The 21,446-nt window shown below is 38.3% G+C and overlaps 1 protein-coding gene across 4 annotated transcripts in view; it reads left to right on the top strand.

The window, feature by feature from the left end:
• Positions 1 to 21,446, top strand: part of LOC139758369 (uncharacterized) — a 402,449-nt gene that overhangs the window by 346,470 nt on the left and 34,533 nt on the right. For 3 of the 4 annotated variants that reach the window (XM_071679670.1, XM_071679668.1, XM_071679671.1), the window contains exons 9-20: positions 4,498 to 4,701; positions 6,428 to 6,646; positions 8,107 to 8,304; positions 9,557 to 9,716; positions 12,047 to 12,194; positions 13,633 to 13,894; positions 14,382 to 14,537; positions 14,887 to 15,095; positions 15,290 to 15,512; positions 15,787 to 15,909; positions 16,704 to 16,930; positions 20,445 to 20,646. In XM_071679670.1, coding sequence (XP_071535771.1) covers positions 4,498 to 4,701; positions 6,428 to 6,646; positions 8,107 to 8,304; positions 9,557 to 9,716; positions 12,047 to 12,194; positions 13,633 to 13,894; positions 14,382 to 14,537; positions 14,887 to 15,095; positions 15,290 to 15,512; positions 15,787 to 15,909; positions 16,704 to 16,930; positions 20,445 to 20,646 — 2,331 coding nt within the window. The remainder of the gene's footprint in view (positions 1 to 4,497; positions 4,702 to 6,427; positions 6,647 to 8,106; positions 8,305 to 9,556; positions 9,717 to 12,046; positions 12,195 to 13,632; positions 13,895 to 14,381; positions 14,538 to 14,886; positions 15,096 to 15,289; positions 15,513 to 15,786; positions 15,910 to 16,703; positions 16,931 to 20,444; positions 20,647 to 21,446) is intronic. The other variant, XM_071679669.1, reaches the window with a different exon arrangement.

A 21,446-nucleotide genomic window follows, 5' to 3' on the forward strand; every position in this document is an offset into this window, starting at 1 on the left:
TTCAGTGTTCACGCATCAAACGTTACGGGTTCGATCCCAGAGTTCGAGCGAGTCACACACGGTTCGAACTAGTGAGGGTTCGCTCGGTCCGGAGTTCATTTGATTCATGCTAGGATATGCAGGTATGATGTGTGATTGATGGGTATTATCTTCATCAAAATGTCAGCGGGTGAATTACAATGGACGTAAGTTACATACTGCACATTAAGGACATGGGACATTGACCTTTCCTCGCCCGAGAGGTCATGCATACGTGTGCCACATTATAAAGGGTTCATACTTAAATCATAGGCACCCACTTTGAAGGTGACACACTGATGAGATTCTAGGGGGATATAATTACCTAAATGTGCATATCTCCATCAGAGTGAAGGAAGGGGAATGGGAGGAAAGAATGAGAGAGGAAGAGAAGGGTGGAAGAGGAAGAGACTTTCAGTGAATAGGACTGAGAAAATGGTATAAATCATTTAATTGCTTTTAGGGAAGAAGGAGAGAGAGAGGGAAGTAAAAGGAGTAGGGAAGTAAGAAAGAGTAACTGAAAAAAATGAAAGTAAGAAAGTATGAAGCAAAAAGTGGACCTGAAAAGGAATATGAAAGAAAAAGGAACTAAGAGCAATGTATGAGATAGATACAAAATAAAGTATACGAGGAGTAAAAGATGCAGAGAAAGGGAGAAAGAGGGCAATTGCTTTGAGTGTTTGAAAATAGTATTGGATTGAAATGTAGTGGTGTATAGTAAAGGTAGGATGTAACAGGTTGGTGGTTGAGAGGGATAGATTAAAGAAACAAAATGCCGGAATTTATGATGCTAGAAAATATGATAGGCATCCTTGGTATTGGGAAGAGAGAGATAAAAAATCAAGAGTAATCAAGGGCTACCAAGGAAAAAAAATGTCAGAGATAGGAACAAATTCAGGAAACAAGAAAGACATAAGCACATTAGACTTCAAAGATTTAAGACACTAGAAGGTAGAATAGAACAAGAATGTGCTCAACTACATTCATACTCATCATGTAAGAAAAATAATCTTATTACATGACTTCTCCAGAATTTCTGACCTGAATATATTGGTAAGAACACTTCAATCTTCTCTTTGTTCATCAGTTTGACATTTGGGAATGCCGGGTGTTTCTCTGACAATGGGATCTGTACTCAAGTGAAAAATCAAACAGCATTTATGTGCATAATTTCCCTCCAGCCAGGCCGTTGTCTGGCTTTGAGTTAGCCTGAATTCCCCAATGCATTTAGGCTGTCAGTGTTTGACAATTTTTCTCTGCTTTTGTTTGAGTTCATAATCAGCTTTTGACAGCTTTATTTGCATTGATCATTCATATTTTGACACTTAATGATTTGATGAGGCTATTGTTTCTTTGCTTATTTTTTTTGTTTCATATATGCAATTTTTCATTAAGTATTTTTTCAGTAAAGCTTTGATTTTTGTTTGTATGAGTGTTATTATTCATCATACTCTTTTTTTCAAAGTGTGCCACTGTTTCATGTATTCTTTAATGATAGAATGTATATCATGTGTATTGATGTATTTTTTGACACAGAATTTTCAATTTCTGTTGTTCTGAATACTTTAGTAGCAATCTATTGTCGTCCCTTAGCAAATGAAATATTCAGCTTTTGTCACTGTCATTCTCTGTAGATCATTTATCATTCAGGTGCAGTTTGCTTCTGCTTTTATAAATCATGGTTTACGTCCTTCACAAAATGTTATTTCTGGAATTCCAGTTCTGTTGGAGAGTTAGAATTCATGGTGCATTAGTCACACTTCCCCGATATACAAGTTCTTGTTTCAGGTAGTTTTTGTTCATGAGGGTTTAGTAGTAGTTTTGATTTTGAGAGGGTTATTATATGGATGAGGCTGTGGAAGAAGAAAAGGAGATGGGCAGTAAAAAGAGAAAGAGATTATATAAAAGAAAGAAAATCTGCTTTGCAGATATACTCTAGATTCATGTACACCCCACATTCACCTCCCACATCACACACAAAACGTCTTGAAGTAATAAATTCAAATGCAAGAATTCAGTGAAGTTATGTGTAGAAGAGACAGACAAAGAGAATGAGAGCCTCCTCTTACATGCAATCCAGCTGGATTTATTCATAAACAAATATGTGGATCAGATTTTTGTGGCAAGAATGATTGTTGAAAAGTAACTAACAAAAAGCAAGAATGTGCATGCAGCTTTTATGGATCTGGAGAATGCATCAGACAGTCAAGTGGATTGTAATATGATGTGAATTAGGGACAGCTGATAAATGGTATGAAAGCCTTCTTTAAAGAAGCAAAGACATGGGTAAGAGTGGATGGAGATTTGAGCAAAAGTTTATTTATACATCAAAGAATATTCATTTATTTTTTATTTATTTTGCTTTATCGCTGTCTCCCGCATTAGCGAGGTAGCGTAAGGAAACAGATGAAAGAATGGCCCAACCCACCGACATACACATGTATACACATACATGTCCACATATGCAAATATACATACCTATACATCTCAGCGTATACATATATATACATACACAGACATATACATATATACACATGTACATAATTCATACTGTCTGCCTTTATTCATTCCCATCGCCACCTCGCCACACATGTAATAACAACCCCCTCCCCCCTCATGTGTGCGAGGTAGTGCTAGGAAAAGACAGCAAAGGCCCCATTCGTTCACACTCAGTCTCTAGCTGTTGTGTAATAATGCACCGAAACCACAGCTCCCTTTCCACATCCAGGCCCCACAGAACTTTCCATGGTTTACCCCAGACCCTGGTTCAATCCATTGACAGCACGTCAGCCCCGGTATACCACATCATTCCAATTCACTCTATTCCTTGCACGCCTTTCACCCCCCCCTGCATGTTCAGGCCCCGATCACTCAAAATCTTTTTCACTCCATCTTTCCACCTCCAATTTGGTCTCATACTTCTCCTCGTCCCTCCACCTCTGACGCATATATCCTCTTTGTCAATCTTTCCTCACTAATTCTTTCCATGTGACCAAACTATTTCAAAACACCCTCTTCTGCTCTCTCAACCACACTCTTTTTATTACCACACATCTCTGTTACCCTTACATTACTTACTCGATCAAACCACCTCACACCACATATTGTCCGCAAACATCTCATTTCCAGCACATCCACGTTCCTGCACACAACTCTATCCATAGCCCACGCCTCACAACCATACAACATTGTTGGAACCACTATTCCTTCAAACATACCCATTTTTGCTTTCCGAGATAATGTTCTCGACTTCCACACATTCTTCAACACTCCTAGAACTTTCGCCCCCTCCCCCAACCTATGATTCACTTCCGCTTCCATGGTTCCATCCACTGCCAAATCCACTCCCAGATATCTTAAACACTTCACTTCCTCCAGTTTTTCTCCATTCAAACTTACCTCCCAATTGACTTGGCCCTCAACCCTACTGTACCTAATAACCTTGCTCTTATTCACATTTACTCTGAACTTTCTTCTTTCACACACTTTACCAAACTCAGTCACCAGCTTCTGCAGTTTCTCACATGAATCAGCCACCAGTGCTGTATTATCAGCGAACAACAACTGACTCACTTCCCAAGCTCTCTCATCCACAACAGACTGCATACTTGCCCCTCTTTCCAAAACTCTTGCATTCACCTCCCTAACAGCCCCATCCATAAACACATTAAACAACCATGGAGACATCACACACCCCTGCCGCAAACCTACATTCACTGAGAACCAATCACTTTCCTCTCTTCCTACATGTACACATGCTTACATCCTCGATAAAAACTTTTCACTGCTTCTAACAACTTGCCTCCCACACCATATATTCTTAATACCTTCCACAGAGCATATCAATCAACTCTATCATATGCCTTCTCCAGATCCATAAATGCTACATACAAATCCATTTGCTTTTCTAAGTATTTCTCACATACATTCTTCAAACCAAACACCTGATCCACACATCCTCTACCACTTCTGAAATCACACTGCTCTTCCCCAATCTGGTGCTCTGTACATGCCTTCACCCTCTCAATCAATACCCTCCCATATAATTTCCCAGGAATACTCAACAAACTTATACTTATATAAGTAGAAATTACATAAGTAGAAATTTCCTTTTCATAGAAATTTTCATTCATGAACACTGTTTCCCAATATTAACTACTATTTATGGAAAGCATCTAATAAACAAAATCAAGTCACTCATGACCAGCTCTCTCATCCATACAAATGATTATCATTGTCACAGAGTATCATCATCTGCAAGGATACTAATTTATGAAAAGTGGAACAATGGGTAGAAATACTCCTCAGTGAGAAAACATGACTCCTTTCATAGTTATTCTTAGGAACGTAACTTATCATAGAAATGGTAATTCACACAGAACAGGTAGTTCACTTTTTAGTATCAATTATTGCAAAATACTCTTAAAAGCAAAAGCAAGAATAGCCATTACAAAACTGTATCTCCCTTCCTCTTCACAGCAGTTGCACAGGCCCGTCGTTCGTGTCAGGGGGATCTATTGTGTTCATCAACCTGTGAATATGGGTACAAGATTGGTGCAGATAGTTGTCCTACCTGCGACTGTGATGACCCTTGTCAAGAGCTTACCTGCTCTGAGAACTCTACTTGTGTGATGCGCTCCAACCCTGGCTGTGAAGGTGACTTCTGCTCTGCCACCCCAATGTGTGAGTGTTAGCAGCTTCCTTCTGTTTAATCTATACTGTACCATAATGTCATTAGCAGCTTCCTCACATTTTCTTTCTCTCTCATGCAAGGAGCACTAAATGCATTTCCTTCCTTTGGCGGAATCTGATCGTATGTACCTCTATGTACTTTATCTCTAGTTAGAGAAAATTGAAAACAAAGCATGAAAAGTAAACTAGGAAGATAGATCAAGAAGTTTCTGAAAAACAGAAGATTAACAGTGACAAACTGAATTGTGATTGTCGAAGATGCTCTGTCAGTTGTGGAAATGGTGATAGGTTCAGTAATTAGATATATAATAAGGAGGTTAAAAAGAGTATGGTTAGATGCACTACAGATGACAGCAAAGTCAGGAAAATGATAGAATCAGAAGACAACAGGAAAATGCATAAGATTCTTAAATATCTATAAGAGAACTTGATGGAGTTTCCTCTCAAAAAGAAATTGAATAGTTAAGTCTTGAAATTGTTAACAATACATTGGTGGCACCTTATAAGGTCAATATGGGAAAGACATTGAAAAAGATTTTTTAAGATCTAAGAGGAGTTTTGAGGAAAGATCTAGAATTTGAAGTTCACATTGAAGTTTTTTATCAAGTTAAATAACAACAACTTTTTTGTGAGAGATAAAAAAATGTTGATGAAAAAATTCAGTTTGCTATAAGAAGAAAAAGTGAAAACTACTGTATTGTATGGTCACCAACCGTTTTAGAAACGAATAAGACAGAATGGAACATATGAATTTTCATGAAAGAGTAACAGACTTGTATTATATAGTTGAGAAAGGAGAGGAAGTTGTATGATAGTTATAATTCATAATTGGCATCAGATATATAGAGGTAAAGAAAACACTGAACGATTGAAAATTTTACTATGGGTGGAATAGAGTAAATTAATGTATATGAATTTCATGGAATGTTCTATGACAAATATGCACCAAAGAAAAATACTTGAGGACTCAGCAAGGATGATTGAGAGACTCTTAAGTGTTTTAACCAATGAAATAAATCTGCTAGGTATGAAAACTGAAGCCTTAGAGAGACTACTAAACCAGGTGTTTAAAAACAGTTATCAGTGAGCCAGAGATACACAGTCATGCATTATATGTAGCAGAGAACATCATTACTGTGCAATGTAATATGAAATAAGCAGGATTCATGGTGAAACTTCTGTGCTAGCTCTGCTTTAAAGAAAATTTTTTGTCACAGGTGCTTGTAGGTATGTGCTTTCCTGCATGACCTTTCTTGTATTCTTCCCCTTTTTTTCAGTTTGCCTCAAGGAGGTAGAGTTAGAGCTGTTGTGATACCCCATCATCCATCTCTGTTTGTCACTCCTTCACTTCATAGATGAGAGCATCATAATCATTGACTTCATATATTTGTTCCAGGTTAATTGCAGTTTACAAATAACCTTAGTTTTTGTGCAGTCCTTTTGGTGCTCTTTGCTTGTGCTATGGTGAACCTTTCTTTGCTGTTATCTACAACATATTGGCTCTTAAGATGCATGCAAAAAGTGACTCCTACTCTCCTTGTTTCATTTTTCATAATTTCCAAACGGTTGTTTGAAATATGTATGATATTAAATTTCATCTGCTACATTTTCATAACATTTTTTAACATCATAAGGATATTTTTTTGTAGTGTATGGTGTGCTCTTGTTTCAAAGGATGCCTGAGTCACACCACCCACATCTCTTTCTTTCCAATCAGGCTTATCTAATGACTCAGATGAACTGATGCACCCATCCACCACAACTGCAGCCACACCAGTGCCAACACCTACTTGCCCTAACGGACTGATTCCTCTGTCTGTGAGTGGGGTGGTGGCCGAATGCAACACTGAGTCCCCATGCCCATCTGACCACATGTGCCTACCCCCAGCTTCACTTCATGCCTACCCTATCTGCTGCCCTGTTGTTGCTATCATAGGTAGGTGGGGCTGACCTGTTTCATCCCAATTAGGCATACCACAAATGCTCAGAACTTATGGGCGATAATAGTAGTATATTGATCCAAAATTGTTAGCAGAAGAATACATTAAAAGTATATACGTGATGTTCACAGAAGTATACAATGAGCGAAAAAAATCGTCTCAAAATATGCCTTAAGAACTGTCAGAAATGGGATTTATGTACATGAAAAAAAAATTATTTGCAAGTATTTCTTTTACAAAAGCTTAGTTTCTTATTCATAAAATGAAAAGACATAGTATGATGCCTAAAATCATAGCACTTTGTTATTCAGAAACTTTATTCAAAACTTTAATGAGGATGTTAGCCTTAATGGTAAAGAACAGAAATGAAATGCTATGGAAGTATTTTTTCATTGCGAACATTATTTCAGTGTTTAGGAACATATATGCAGCTATTTGTTTTGGGGTAAACCATGGAAACTTCTGTGGGGCCTGGATGTGGAAAGGGAGCTGTGGTTTCAGTGCATTATACATGACAGCTAAAGACTGAGTGTGAATGATGGGGCCTTTGTTGTCTTTTCCTAGCGCTACCTCACGCACGTGCGGGGGGAGGGGGTTGTTATTTCATGTGTGGCGGGGTAGCGATGGAATGAATAAAGGCTGACTATGAATTATGTACATGTATATATATATGTATATGTTTGTATGTGTATATATATGTATACATTGAGATGTGTAGGTATGTATATTTGCGTGTGTGGACGTGTATGTATATACATGTGTATGTGGGTGGGTTAGGCCATTCTTTCGTCTGTTTCCTTGCGCTACCTCGCAAATGCGGGAGACAGCAACAAAGCAAAATTTGAATGATGTATTTAACAATACTAAGATGATTTAGGAATAAGAGATTTGTCATTGGTTTTAAGTTTATTAAAGATTCAGCCTGTAAATATAAGGAGTTAGCTCTGTGCAGTCACCAACAACAGTCTGTTTTCTTACCTTTGTAAGAATATCTGAACATAACAATAAGAGTAGATGGTAAACCTGTTTAGTTTCTTCTTCACAGATGCTAGTAGACATCTAAACCATGTTCCATCATCTAAGACAGACATGGAATATTGGCTTATAATATTCTGTAATTCTCTTGTTGTAGGTATTAAGCTGAATGATGACATTTTTTTCATCAGTCTTTTCCACTTGTATCATAGAAGTGCAGGTGATTGCTTTGAAACCATTATGATTGAAATAGAGATGAAAAAGGGAAACAAGGTTATGTTGTTGATTGAACATCTGCTCTGTTTTATACATACATAATGCAAATTATTTTAAAACGTTACTATTGTTCAGGTCACTTGTCTTTATTATGAATTAAGATACAGTCCTTCGGTACATGTAATCACAATTTCTTATAATTACCAGTAATTTCCCCATAGTTTCAAATCAGCCTAAAAACATTCATTGTGTTGATCACCTTTAGAAGCAACCAAGCCTGGCCAGTGCCCCTTTGTGAGGTCTGCAAGTGAAGAGTTGTGTGGGGGCCCTCGATGTGCTGCTGATTCTGAGTGTGGTCATGATCTCAAGTGTTGTGTGGTCCCCGGATGTGGACCCTCTTGTGTGGCCCCACAACCTCCTCAGAACCTTTCCCTAGAGCACGGTCTTATACAGGGACCAACAAGTGAGTCATAATTGTTCAAATATTTACACTTATTTCAGAACACTAAATTGTTTGCTTTTCCTTTTTGGTAGATTTGGTCATCATACATTTGTTTCACAAGAATTACTTGTCTAACCCTTGAATGGTGGGCATAGTCCAGCTTGCAGTGCAATAGATATCCTTTATAAATGTTAGACTTGCATTCAAAAGTATAAGAATATACAAGGAAATTTTATTACCTTTGCATGGCCTGCTCCAGTGGTTAAAAAAGGCTAGAAGAGGATGTGAATAACAGCTCCCTTTGAGACAGGAAGACATGGAGAGGATATTTCTCTCTTCTTGTTCAGCTTTTTTTTTTTACTGTATTCGTATTTCATACACAAATAGTGTTGGTGGTAAAGAACATGAAGATATTTAGAATATGATGCCTTTCACACTAACATTCAAGTTGGAGATTGGGTAGCAAGTTTTTGGAAGATATTGAGGGATTTGTTTCTGTCTTCATACAAAACTCTGACTTCATACATAGGCACAGTATTGGTAGTGAATAACATGAATAAACAGTAAGTAGAAATATTACAGTTTTCTTGATATGAGAACATCAAGTACCTGGCACATATGGGAAGGATATTGGAGGTGTTTCTCTTTGGAAATATACAGACTTTTTTCTTATAATCTCTTACCAAAGTGCTCCATAGCCCCAGGATAATATAAAAAGAAAACTAAGTTCTGTTGCTTGATAATTTCATCCACAAGAGCGAGTTCGATGGGGACACCATCCTTCTAGGTCTCCTGTTTCCTTATATAATCTTACTGAAACCATTCTGTAAGTCACTTTTTTCATCACATTTTTAATGCTATTCTTTTTTACTTTCCTCGGCATCTGATACATGTCATATCGAAAGTGTTCATCCCAACAGCTCATGTTGTCCAGAATCTGTATATCTTTGCAGGATGATTGTGTGCACACAACCTTCTTATTGGTGGAGGAGATCTCTATAGACTACTCGTGGTGCTTTAAGTTATATGGATATTTGAAAAGAGGCAGGAAGACTTAGCATATTTTGCTGTCAACTACCGTTCTGAAAGAACACATTAGTCATTGTTGACTGCCATTAAAGGTTAAGTTTGTTTTTTGTAGAAACACCTAATTTCCATAGATGGATAGGGATGTTAGGAATGGGTCATTAGAGGTAACAGCATTATTTCCATTATAGACTGGTACATTTGCAACAAATTTATATCAGACTAACCTCTTGCTTTGCCTTCTCAGTGTGTGAATACCTGCGTGATCTGGTGGAACTGGAGGGTGTAAGTTTAGCAGTCCCAACACCTACCTGTGATGAGAATGGTGCCTATGAGCAGGTTCAGTGTAATGATCTGGGCCAGTGCTGGTGTGTTGATGATTTTGGCACCCAACTCCCAGGCACCAAGTAGGTATTCATATAAGTAGTAATTGGTGTCTCTAGCTTTCTGTATTTGCATGAAAAATTCAAGTAAATCTCCAGGTATTTTGCTTTAATAATGAATAGGGACCTTTTTATTTTGGCCTTCAGAAAGTCTTAAACAATCTGCAAAAGTTTTTGGGTTGAATAGGCTTATTACATTGCAGCCATCACTGGATATGGTCTGCTTATGTTCTTACTGAAAGTGTAAGACTTCCAAGCAAATACACTTATTAGGTGCATTATGACTTTAGATTTGTGAAACTTACAAGTATCTGGAACCTTATAATTCTCAGTAAAGGTGATGTAGTATTTGCATTCTCAGAGGTCCATGTTTGACACTTATTTCCGTATTCATGAAGCAAATACTGCAGTAGTATTGCATGCATCATGTATAGCTTCATCTCTAACTCTGCTTCTATAGCCTGTGAATAATTTACAGGTTACCATATGAACAGAAATATTCCACTTGAAAAATTACCAACTTTGTGATGGATATTTGGTAGAATTTATGATAAAGATTCTCAGATCGTAAAAGTAATAATGTGTTGGATAAAAGATGAGAGTGACTGAAAAAATGCAAAATTACAGTACAGAATGTTTTACAGTATATCAGCCACTGCTTATGATTTCATATTGTGCATTTGATCTTACACATAAGCTAGATACTGCAGTAAACTGAGAAGCCTAGGATGCTCTTGATGGGAAGGAAGGAATAATAACATGATTAGATGTTATTGGTATATATCAGATGAAGTGTCCCATAACTATTGCTGTGGATTCCTTAGAAACTGATTAAAATTTTGTGGTACATTGGCAATGGTTATCCATATTCATCATTAGGGGGCTGTGGTTTCAGTTCATTACACATGACAGCTAGAGAAAGGGCATGAGTGAATGTGTCCTGTAGTGGTCCCAGCATTTCTGGCCACCTGGGGTACCACAGCATTCCATTGTTACTGCCCACATGGTGTACCATAGTGTTCTTATCATTTCTAGTTACATAGTAAAAACTAGAAATATAAAATGCAAGCATTCTCAACTAGTGGTACATGAAAGATGTCCAGATGGTAAATGGTGTTAGTTGTACAAGTTCCTCCTGTAAGTTAAAACAAATATGAATATACCTTTATGTTAGGGAATACTGGATGATTTACTATGGCATGAATATGGGTTTTATTTAAGTTGAAAGTATTTTACCTTGTCAAATGGTGACTTTAGATGTCAGGAGTCCAAGAGAAACATGTTATGGGTATGTGGATGTAAAAGGTTGAGAACCAGTGATATCTTTTACCATAATGTCCACACCATCATTGCCATGGTCACATAAAGTAGTGAACCCATCATGACTAGACAAACAGTGTACTGCAGTGATGCAATCATTGTTAGCCATATAGTTTACCATAGTGATTTGAACATCACTAGTCAGAGTTAATAACACATTGAAAACTCAAGTGGCAACAGGTGAATTACAGTGACTTTATCATCACCTGTCTCACAGATTATCCTCATAAACACATTATCACTGGCCAGCCACATCATCTGCCATAATAAATTGCTTAGGATTTGCGACACATGTAACCACAGTAATCCAATTAATGCTGGCTGCATAATGTATCACAGTTTTCTGTACTGAATATATCAGCATTAACTGTGAACAGAACCACAGTTATGCTAGCCCCATTAGCCAAATTATATACCACAATAATCCAGTGCCCATTATCCACTCCTTACTATCCCTGTACTCAGATGGAGTGATCCTCTCACCAGGCACATGATGTACCATAGTAAGCCAATCAACAGTGGTCATGTGGTGCAAGACAGTGATTTACCTAATACAACAGCATTCACTTTGTATTACTGGCCACTTATTGTGCTACATTCACCTCATTATCACTAACCATTGATTGTACTACATTCACCTTGTCTTCACTGGCCACATGGTGTACTACATTCACCTCTCTGTAGGAAAGACAGCTGGCATCTTGAGAGAGAAATTAGGGGGAATATAATGAAGAAATAACCCAGAGGAGGAAAGAGCAAGCTTGGGAAGTGTGTTTAGATTTAGTTGACTTGAGACTTTTCTCCCATTAACAACCCACCAAGGATGAGTTCTTAGTTAGATAGGGACAAGCATCAGATATCTAGATAGACTGATAAATAAGGAGGTTTAAACACAACACTCTAAGTCATCAATTTCTGTTTTCCAAATATTTTTCACTTCGAACAGAATATGAAATAATAACTGAAGATTATTCAGACAAACCACAAACCATAGCTTTTTTAAGTTCTTGTAAGGAATGTTCTGATTGTTTTAGGGCTTCTTCTCGAGAGCTGGTAATCTGTGATCGAGTGCGTGCAGCTTTAACTTGTGGTGAGATGCTGTGCCGCCTTGGCTGTGACTATGGTTTTGTGCTGGACCCAGACACTGCCTGTCCTCTCTGCCAATGCCGTGACCCATGCCAGGTAGAAAAGCAAAGCTCATATCACATTTTATTTTAAAGGTCATAAAAGTAGGTTAACACAGTAAGCCACCATTTATGTCTAATAATTATCTGTTTGAAGTAAATGGCATTGGTTTTATCAAATCTGGTAGACTTACTGTCATGAGTAGGATTGTCACTAGGACTGCAAAATCATTACTTTTGATGTTGACAAAGCTTCTAATGCAGAAACTGACAAGAATATTATCAGCTTTAGCACAGTTGGCTTTACCATTATTAGTCATACTAACACTAGTAATATCAATATTATGAGGTATTATAAAACTTAGGGTCCTGATATCAAATGATACCAAATCACAGTGCTTTTCTTTCATGTTGTTAGTCCATATTTGTTTAGTCTGTTTTCATAAGGTTTGTCTTATAGTTCAGCTATTGATTTTGGAGCCTTTCTCTGTACCTCCTCGTGCTTACCTGTGTCTCAGTTGATGCAAGGAAAGTGCACTTACATTCCTGATATGGTACTCACACCTGCTGTTGTCATAACAGCATGAACTGTTGGTTTCAGATGAGGGGCAACTACACACTTGGATTTTCTTCCTCTATTTATATTACCACTGCTCTGCCCATTCTTTTCTCATATCCTTTGTTTTTCCTTCCTTTCATTTCTTTTCACTGTTATTCCATTCTCAGAGTTTAGTAATACCTTCACGCAAAATTTCCGTCCCTGGAGTTTTATTCTCCTTAATTTCTGTCTCTGGAGTTTTATTCCCCTTCATATCATAACACCATTTGCAAAACATTTGATATAGGACTTGATGCCAACTAGGAGGTCAGTTACAAAATCAGAAACAGTATTTGGCTGAGAACACTACCCTGTAGGAATGTACTCCCAATTCCTCATCAGTCAAAATTGAATTACTTATCTGGATTCTTGGCTTCCTTCAGGAAAGTAAGTCCCTGAGCCTGTTTATCTGCTCTCTAACTCCAACAACTTCTCTTTTAGTGGTCTAGATCTTATCTGAGACTACATCAAAAGTTTTCATTCTGAATAAAATATTCCATCCAGCCAATTATGTCACAGTTAGTTCACACTTTCTTTTCATATTCTAATAGTTGTGTAAGATGGAAATCCATGTTGTCATTAATACTCTGTAAGTTCCCATCAGATTGTCTGTGATTGGTCCTTCACCTTGCTTGGTGCTGATGTTAGACAGACTGTTTGATGGATTAGAGGGTCTGAAAATGCTTTTCTCTTGTTTATACGTGTTTTATGTATTTGTCTCCACTCAGTATGAATTAAACATCCTCCTCAAGGATAAAAAGAGTGCAGAGGCATATTCCTTCAGAACCAGAAACACCAGTATTACTAATGCTAATGGCACAAACAACAATAATATAACTAATATTTCTCCCAGTCTCCTAAGTACAGATGACAGAATAACACAAGTTTGCCTTGCCAGGATGTAGAATGCCCAACCAGTCACATCTGCCAGATGGTAGATATCCCATGTGTGGATGGGGTGTGCCCAGCCATTCCACAGTGCGTCCCTGTGGTGGAAGCTTCGGCTGCACCTGCATGCCCCCTTGGGGAACCATATACTCTGCCAGAGACCAATGCAACGCTAGCCTGCAGCCCTAGAGCCCGTGCTCTTGAATGTCCTCAAGGTTACTCCTGCTTTGCAGATGACAGTACTGTTGAGGGAGTTTGTTGTCCCAGTCCAGGTAAGTATCAGTTTGAGGGAGTATTTTCTACCTCTTTAGTGTTGTTAATTCCAATTGTGCTGGACAAAAAGCAGAGTTCATTAAGAGAATGCTATGTAATTCAGTTTATAAATGCAGGTGCAGTGTCATAAATCTAGATGCTTGGGTTATAAAACCAGCTAGATTTTTTATTTCTCCAGATTTGTGAGTGCACTTGAAAAATTACTGTAAAAGATTCTAACTTGCTTTGTATTAAGTAAGTTTGGTTGAGGCTGTGGCATTGATATGATAGAATATTTCTCTTGTGCTGTTTATCTCAAACAGGTATGTATTAAATAACAGTTCGAGACTGAATAGAAATGAAAAAAATAACGCTTAGAATAAAAAAAGAATTCCCCTTTAATGTACTGGATGGGAGAGATTTGGTGAGATTTTTCAAACATCCATAGAATAAGTGAGTAGAATCCATTTAGGTCTTCTAATGAAGTTCCCTCACCTTCCTGTCTAGGTAACAGTAAGAAGGCTGGCCAGTGCCCTTTCCTTGTGCCAGTCCTAAGTGGTAACTGTGACCTGGAGTGTTCTGATGATTCCCACTGCCCTGGAGATGCCAAGTGTTGTAGCAATGGTTGTGGCACCCAGTGTATTCAGCCCATTGTTATGACAGGTCTGTGTTAATGGTGTTCTTTGTGTGAGCTAGAGGAAAGAGGGAGAATTATATTATCATCTTTTTTATTCAATGCACAGTTGTAAAGTAAATCACTTGAAATTTAAGCACAGAGTTCAAGTTCATACATTAGATATTTTAGATCCATTTTTTTCATTGTCCTAAAAAGTGAAAACAGTTTGCAGGTTTGCTTACAGTTGCTTTCTGATCTCTTCTGTAGCAACCTGGCCTTTTCTTCTCATTCGTCTCTTTGATTGGGAATTTCTCTTTACCTATTTCATTTTCATATATTAACGAACCTCACAGCCCCCTCATTTCCTTCCTGAAAGAAAATTCTCTCCCATCCCAGCCTGTGAACACCAGAGAACCCTTCTGGAGCACCGTGCTCGTGAGGCTGGCATTCCTGCTGGACGTGTGTACTTACCCCAGTGTGATCAGACTGGAGCCTTCCTGCCAACACAATGTCATCCAGCCACTCTTACATGTTGGTGTGTTGACACACAGGGACAAGAAGTACCAGGCACCCGTGTCAGCCAGCCAGCTCACCCTAACTGCCAGGTTGGTTCATGATGGTGTTAAGTTTCAAGCTAATGTTTTGCTTTATATTACTGAAAAGATTGAGAATTAGGAACCACTGAACTGAATATGTCTAATTCTTTAGGGCTGCATTTAACAATTACAGCATTATGATTTCATTATACATAAATCTATATATGATGTTTCAGTATAATTTCTCCTTGTGACTTCTGTAGGAACCACTTGTATGCCCGGCCATGAATTGCGACCTTGCATGTCTACACGGTTATAGTCTTGACGCATCTGGTTGTCCAGTTTGTGCTTGTCGTGACCCATGTGAGGAGGTGACCTGTGCCACACCCTTGGAGGAATGTCGTATTGTTCATGTGGCTTGTGTGGATGAGCCATGTCCTCCACTGCCTGTGTGTCTGCCAAGATTGGAGAACCCATGTCCCTATGGTGGGTTTGATAGCACTTAGTAATTAACAGATTTCTTTAATATTTCAGCTCCATTCAGTCCACCACCTTTTGAACACTGCTCAGGAAGTATGCTTTTCAAGAATTCAGATTTTGTGTATTTGCTTCTGATAACATTGTTAAGAGTAATCAAGTGGTTGTTTATATTAATGTTTTTGACGGAAATGAAGTCAGTATGAGAAAACTGTGACTTATCTTTTCATACAATACTACCTCAATATTCACTTTTGTTTTGTTTGTCTCCATTTATCCATAGGTTCCCCTCTAAGGATGAATGACAGCGTAGTGGAGTGTGGCCCCAAGGGTAGTACATGCCCTTCCAGTCACAAGTGTCACCTCTCGCCCCTAGGAGAGTACGCCCTCTGTTGCCCCAAACCTCGTTAGTACTTTGTTTAGTCTTGGTGGCTGCATCAGAAACATAGTTTAACTTCTTTTCAAAAGATATGTAGATGGTAGACTTATCAGATGCTGAGTATAAGTTCCTTTGTACTGATCGTAAAAGGTTGTTTAAGATTTTTGAGATTTTTGAGCTTAATTTGTTTCCAGTTCATGGAATTGAGATGCCATAATATTAGCTATTCATTATGCAACTTACAAGAGAAATTACGGGGAAATGTAAGATTACAATGGCATTCTACTGAAACTGGTAATAATGATAGCTGAAGGTCTCTTGAATCAAGAAAGAGGACTCTTAAGGTTGCTTTTCCACCTGATAAGCTCTACTATCTACTGCACTCGTGTCTAATTTAGATAAACAGTTTTGGCATTGAGAAAAGGCACTGCCTTGCCATACCATTTCTTTGCTGCTTATTATTAAGAAGTGTTGTCTGACTGCTAACAGGTAGAGTGATCCGAAGTAATGGTGTTGCTGTCTTACATTGGGCATTGGTAGCAAGGGAAAACTTCTTATACTGCTTTTGGAGGGCTAACTTTTGGTAGTTTTCTCAATGCTGTAGGAATCTGAATACCTAAGTTCTTTGTGTTTATGTATGATTTACTATAGAAAATGGTTGAAGTAATAAAATGTATCTTCAGGTCACTCCATCTAGGTTCTGAAGAGTACACCAGACTCAAGAAGGAGTATCGTTTTCTTTTTACTTCATTTTGTTTACTAACCTTTGTTTGCTTTCTTTTACACTTGATGATTATACACTTAATGGAATCCTTTTCCAGGAGAGGTTTGCTATGAGAAGAAAGATTCAGGCTACTGTGAAGGAGCCATCAAACGCTGGTACTTCAACGCAGAATCCAATCGCTGTGACACCTTCCGTTTTGGTGGGTGTGGAGGGAACCTCAACAACTTTGAGTCTGAGGCTGAGTGTCTCTCTGCTTGCCCAGCCCTCAGCTCATGTGAGAAGACAAGAGAAAAGAACATAAAGAATGCTAATAAGGATAAAAAGGTAGATATGTGGTTTTACACATGAATGAAATTAGTAGTGTTATACCCAACAAGAGTAAATTGAGGCTGGTCCAAGGAGGGGAGGATATGAAGTAAAGTGAGTCTTTTATGTTGCTGTACAAATGAAATTTAAGGTAATTGAGAGAAGTATGATTTTAGAATAATGATAAATGCTTAGAGAAAGATATGTCATAAACTCCAGTCAGTGGCAGAAATCTTATTGAGACCAGGCCTGGAAGGGAAATTATGAAAGGGTAAAAGAAGTAGAAATAGAAGATGTTTTGAGGTGAAGAACTTGAGAAAAGGAAGAGAGATATAGGAGTTGAAGAACTTATTATAGGTGTATGATATTTTCAATAAACAAAGTAATTTTTTCTCTTGTAGCAAACTTTTACCCATCAAATTATCCCTCTCCAGGGATGGAAGTTATTTTCATCTGTGTTTGATTACACATTTTGTTGTAATCTCATGTTATAAGAGCTTACAAACTGATCTGGTCCTCACCACCTGTAGACGACTAGGCATTATGTAGCAAAATTCACATGTTTGTTGGAATGTGATGCTGTAAAGTCAAGGATGATGGGCAGAGGTACATCAATAATATTTGAGCATCATATAATATAAGAAAATTACTTGGGAATATTGAAGGCACAGTGGCATAGGTATAACAATGACTGCACTCCACAAGAAAAAATTATGATTATTTTGTGTAGAGTATAATTATCCATCACTTTCCCCAAACCATTATGTATTAGGAAGGACACAGTTGCCTAGTTGATGCTTAACTTTCAGTCATTTAAACTGATATTAACAAGAAGGGATTTTCTTTCTTTTTATTCATGCAAAAAGTGATAAAGTGTGCCAGGCAATTCACAGTTTGCATGACCCAGGATAAGGTGCTTCAGGACTGGCAGAATGCAAGTGAAGTGCCCATATATACAAAGACAGTAAGAATAAAAATGAATGTTTGAATTACAGAAGTATGTCTGTTAAGTTTACCAGAAAAGGTTTATGGGGGAATGGTGATTGAGAGGATAGTGGCTGCACAGAACATCTGACTGGGGAGAATTGTGGTTTCATGTGAGATATAGGATGTATGGACCAAGTGTTTCTTCTGAAGCATTTCTGTAAGAAGTACTTGGATAATGGAAGTTAATTGTATATAGCATATATGGATCTGAAGAAAGTGTACAAAGGGATCAACAGAGAGGCCTTCTTTTATATAGTTCCTTCTTCCTTCATACTATTCGCCATTTCCCACATTAGCGAGGTAGCGTTAAGAACAGAGGACTGGGCCTTTGAGGGAATATCCTCACCTGGCCCCCTTCTCTGTTCCTTCTTTTGGAAAATTGAAAAAAACGAAAGGGGAGGATTTCCAACCACCCGCTCCCTCCCCTTTTAGTCGCCTTCTACGACACGCAGGGAATACGTGGGAAGTATTCTTTCTCCCCTATCCCCAGGGATATAGTTATTAATATCATTATTATTGATATTGTTTCTTGCTTTAGCAAGGTATTACTAGGAACAGATGAAGAAAAGGCATCATTCCATCTCATCCATTTTCCAGCTATCATGTGTATTCCACTGAACCACAACCCCTATCCACAACCAGTACCCATAGACCTTCCATCATTTGCCCAGAGTGCTTCATATTCCCAGGTTCAGTCCGTTGACAGTATGTCACCCCCTGCATCACTCCAATTCATTCTATTCCGTGCACGCCTTTCACCCTGTTGCATATACAAGACCTGAGCTCAAAATCTTTTTCTTTCCATCCTCCCATCCTTAATTTTTTCTCACCCTTCACTCTAACCCCTCCACTTCTGACACGTACAGTACCTGCTAATGAAGTTGGCAAGAGGGGGCTGTGGCACAATCATCAAAGATGATCATGAAATAAAACCATAAGACCTGTGTTTTCACCACCAACTCTATTGTTTTCCTTTCCTCTTTACGAACTCATTGAAATTAACAGGAACTGAATCAGCAATGTTCTGAAGCCATTTAGGGTGTATCTTTGTCCAAATTTTAAGAATGGCCAACTCCAGCTTAAGTAGCAACAAAGCATCCCTGTGACACAATGTCATTTTCACAAGTGCCCACATGTTTACTGGATTCATATCTGATGAATTCCCAGGCCAGTCACTGAAAAACTCCACTGCACAGTCCTTAAGCCAATCAGTAACTAGTTTGGCAGTGTGGCAAGGAACACCATCCTGCATGAACATTTCAGCCTTGCACCTTTTGAACAATCTAGAAGATGGTCACTCAGTATGTCATGGTAACTATGTTCTTAATTTCATCCTTCAGCAATGCTACAAGGTCCCCAACACCATAATAACTGAGACAACCCCATACCATAAGTGAAGCAGGGAACTTTACAGTGCTCACAATGTACTTGGTTTCAAATGGATCACAGCCTGGCTGCCTGTACAGTGCTCGCAATGTACTTGGGGTCAAATGGATCACAGCCTGGCTGCCTGTACAGTGCTCGCAATGTACTTGGGGTCAAATGGTTCATAGCCTGGCTGCCTGTACGTGCTCCTGCTATGGTCACTTGTAACAAGAAAGGTGGACTCATCATTTGACAGGACACTTTTGAATGTAGCTATATCCCATGATGCATTTTTCTAGCAAAAATGTACTTTTTTTTTTTTTTTCCTCTGGTGCCTGTGGGATACGAGTTGTTTGGGATGCAGACTGCAGCTCTGGCACTTAAGGTCCATGTGGAAGCAGCACTGCACTGTCGTTAGTGACACATCACTGAGCAGTCTAAGGTTTTTTCTTTAAATTTTTTTTGCACTCAAGCATGGATCTGCATCCACTCGATGCTTAAGAACATAAAGAGTATGTGGAGAGATTTTTTGGCCTTCCCAGGGCATTTCACATGGGTGAATGTTACTGTGCAATTGCTGTCGTTAGATTTATTCACCCATGATTGTACTGATCGCAAGCTCATGCTGATGATATTAGAAATTTCAAGTGGCTCATTTCTCATGTAAAGTGCAACTATAGAAGCTATTTTGTCACTTGTGAGTGTATCCAAACATAGTAGGTGGTAGAGGTAAGAAAAGGGAAAACAACAAAAATTCAGGGAGTAGGTGGGAAGCACAACAAAACAATCCCACCTCCCACAACAGCTAAACTGCTACTGAGGCCAGCTCATGTTGTGTGCCATTGCATCACATAGTTGCCACTGCTTTTAGAGGGTGCCAATTTCACTGGCAGACATTAACACAATTTGAAGTGGGGTAAAGGAATTTTCATCAGTATCATTGATGTGGGCCTACCTCAGCTAACTTCATTAGTGGGCACTTTATATTCTCTTTATCAACCTCTCCTTATTCATTTTATCCATATGACCAGACCATTTCAGCCAACCCTTTCAATTCTCAGCTTTACTCTTATTACCACACCTTTTATTATTATTATTATTATTATTTTTATTATGAGTATCTTTCTTTCTTTTTCTTCATATATGATGACTGGTTTGTCAACTTATCTAACTCTTCCAGGTAACCTTCATCCCTAAGTGTGACAAAAGTAATGGGGCTTGGCTGCCAGAGCAGTGCTTGGAGGAGTTAGGTGTCTGCTGGTGTGTGACACCAAAGGGTGACCAGGTGCCAGGCTCACTCACCCGAGGTGCCCCTCAGTGTCAAGGCACTGCTAGATCATCAAGGAGAATGAACTTTGACCCAGCCACTCCTACCAATATGAGTATGTATATTTGTCCAAGAGGAGTCTCATCTGTCTGTCATTTCCATTTTGAATTCATATTCTTTGTAGTAAGGGTATGCATCATTTTCAGGAAGAAAAACGTTTTTCTATTAGTCAAAAAATCCATTTGATCCTTTTTTAATCAAACTTAGATAATGAAATCATAAGTTTATTGTAAATCAAGCACATCTATTTAGATATTTTTATGGTGTATTAACAATTTGAACTGATTATATGTATGTTGTTACTAAAAGGCAATTATCATACTTAGGTCTTATGATTAAGACTGCAGTAAAGTGTTCAGTATTATCAGTTTAACATTAGCAGTCTTTATTACCACTCTCATTTAGATAGTGTAGATATGCGGTTAAAGCTAACAGTTCACTCACAGATAACCTCAGGTTAGGTTAGTACTTCTTGATGATTTGCTTTCCATACCAGATCAGGTCATCAGGTGATTGATATCTCCATTCATATTTTTGTCCTCACACACAGTGCTTTCAGGGTACACAGTAAGGTATAATTTCCTGGTATCCTCATAAAATACATCCTTTGCCGCTGACTTCTCATGCCCGCTCTTAAGCCCTCTTAGACCATTCATTATGGACAATACTTATCTTATTGTTTCTTAAAAAGAAATTCTGTCTTACTTTTTGCTAACTGAAATTTTACATCTGCAGCATTCATACTTACTATTGGACTATCATATATCTTTTCATTCCGTGCATAGCCTTCAACTACTCTTATACTCTGTCTTGTCTTTCCTCAGCTTTCTCAAGATCTCACACCATTCCCTCATC

The sequence above is a fragment of the Panulirus ornatus genome, chromosome 30 (assembly GCF_036320965.1).
Source record: "Panulirus ornatus isolate Po-2019 chromosome 30, ASM3632096v1, whole genome shotgun sequence".
Classification (NCBI taxonomy): Eukaryota; Metazoa; Arthropoda; class Malacostraca; order Decapoda; family Palinuridae; genus Panulirus; species Panulirus ornatus.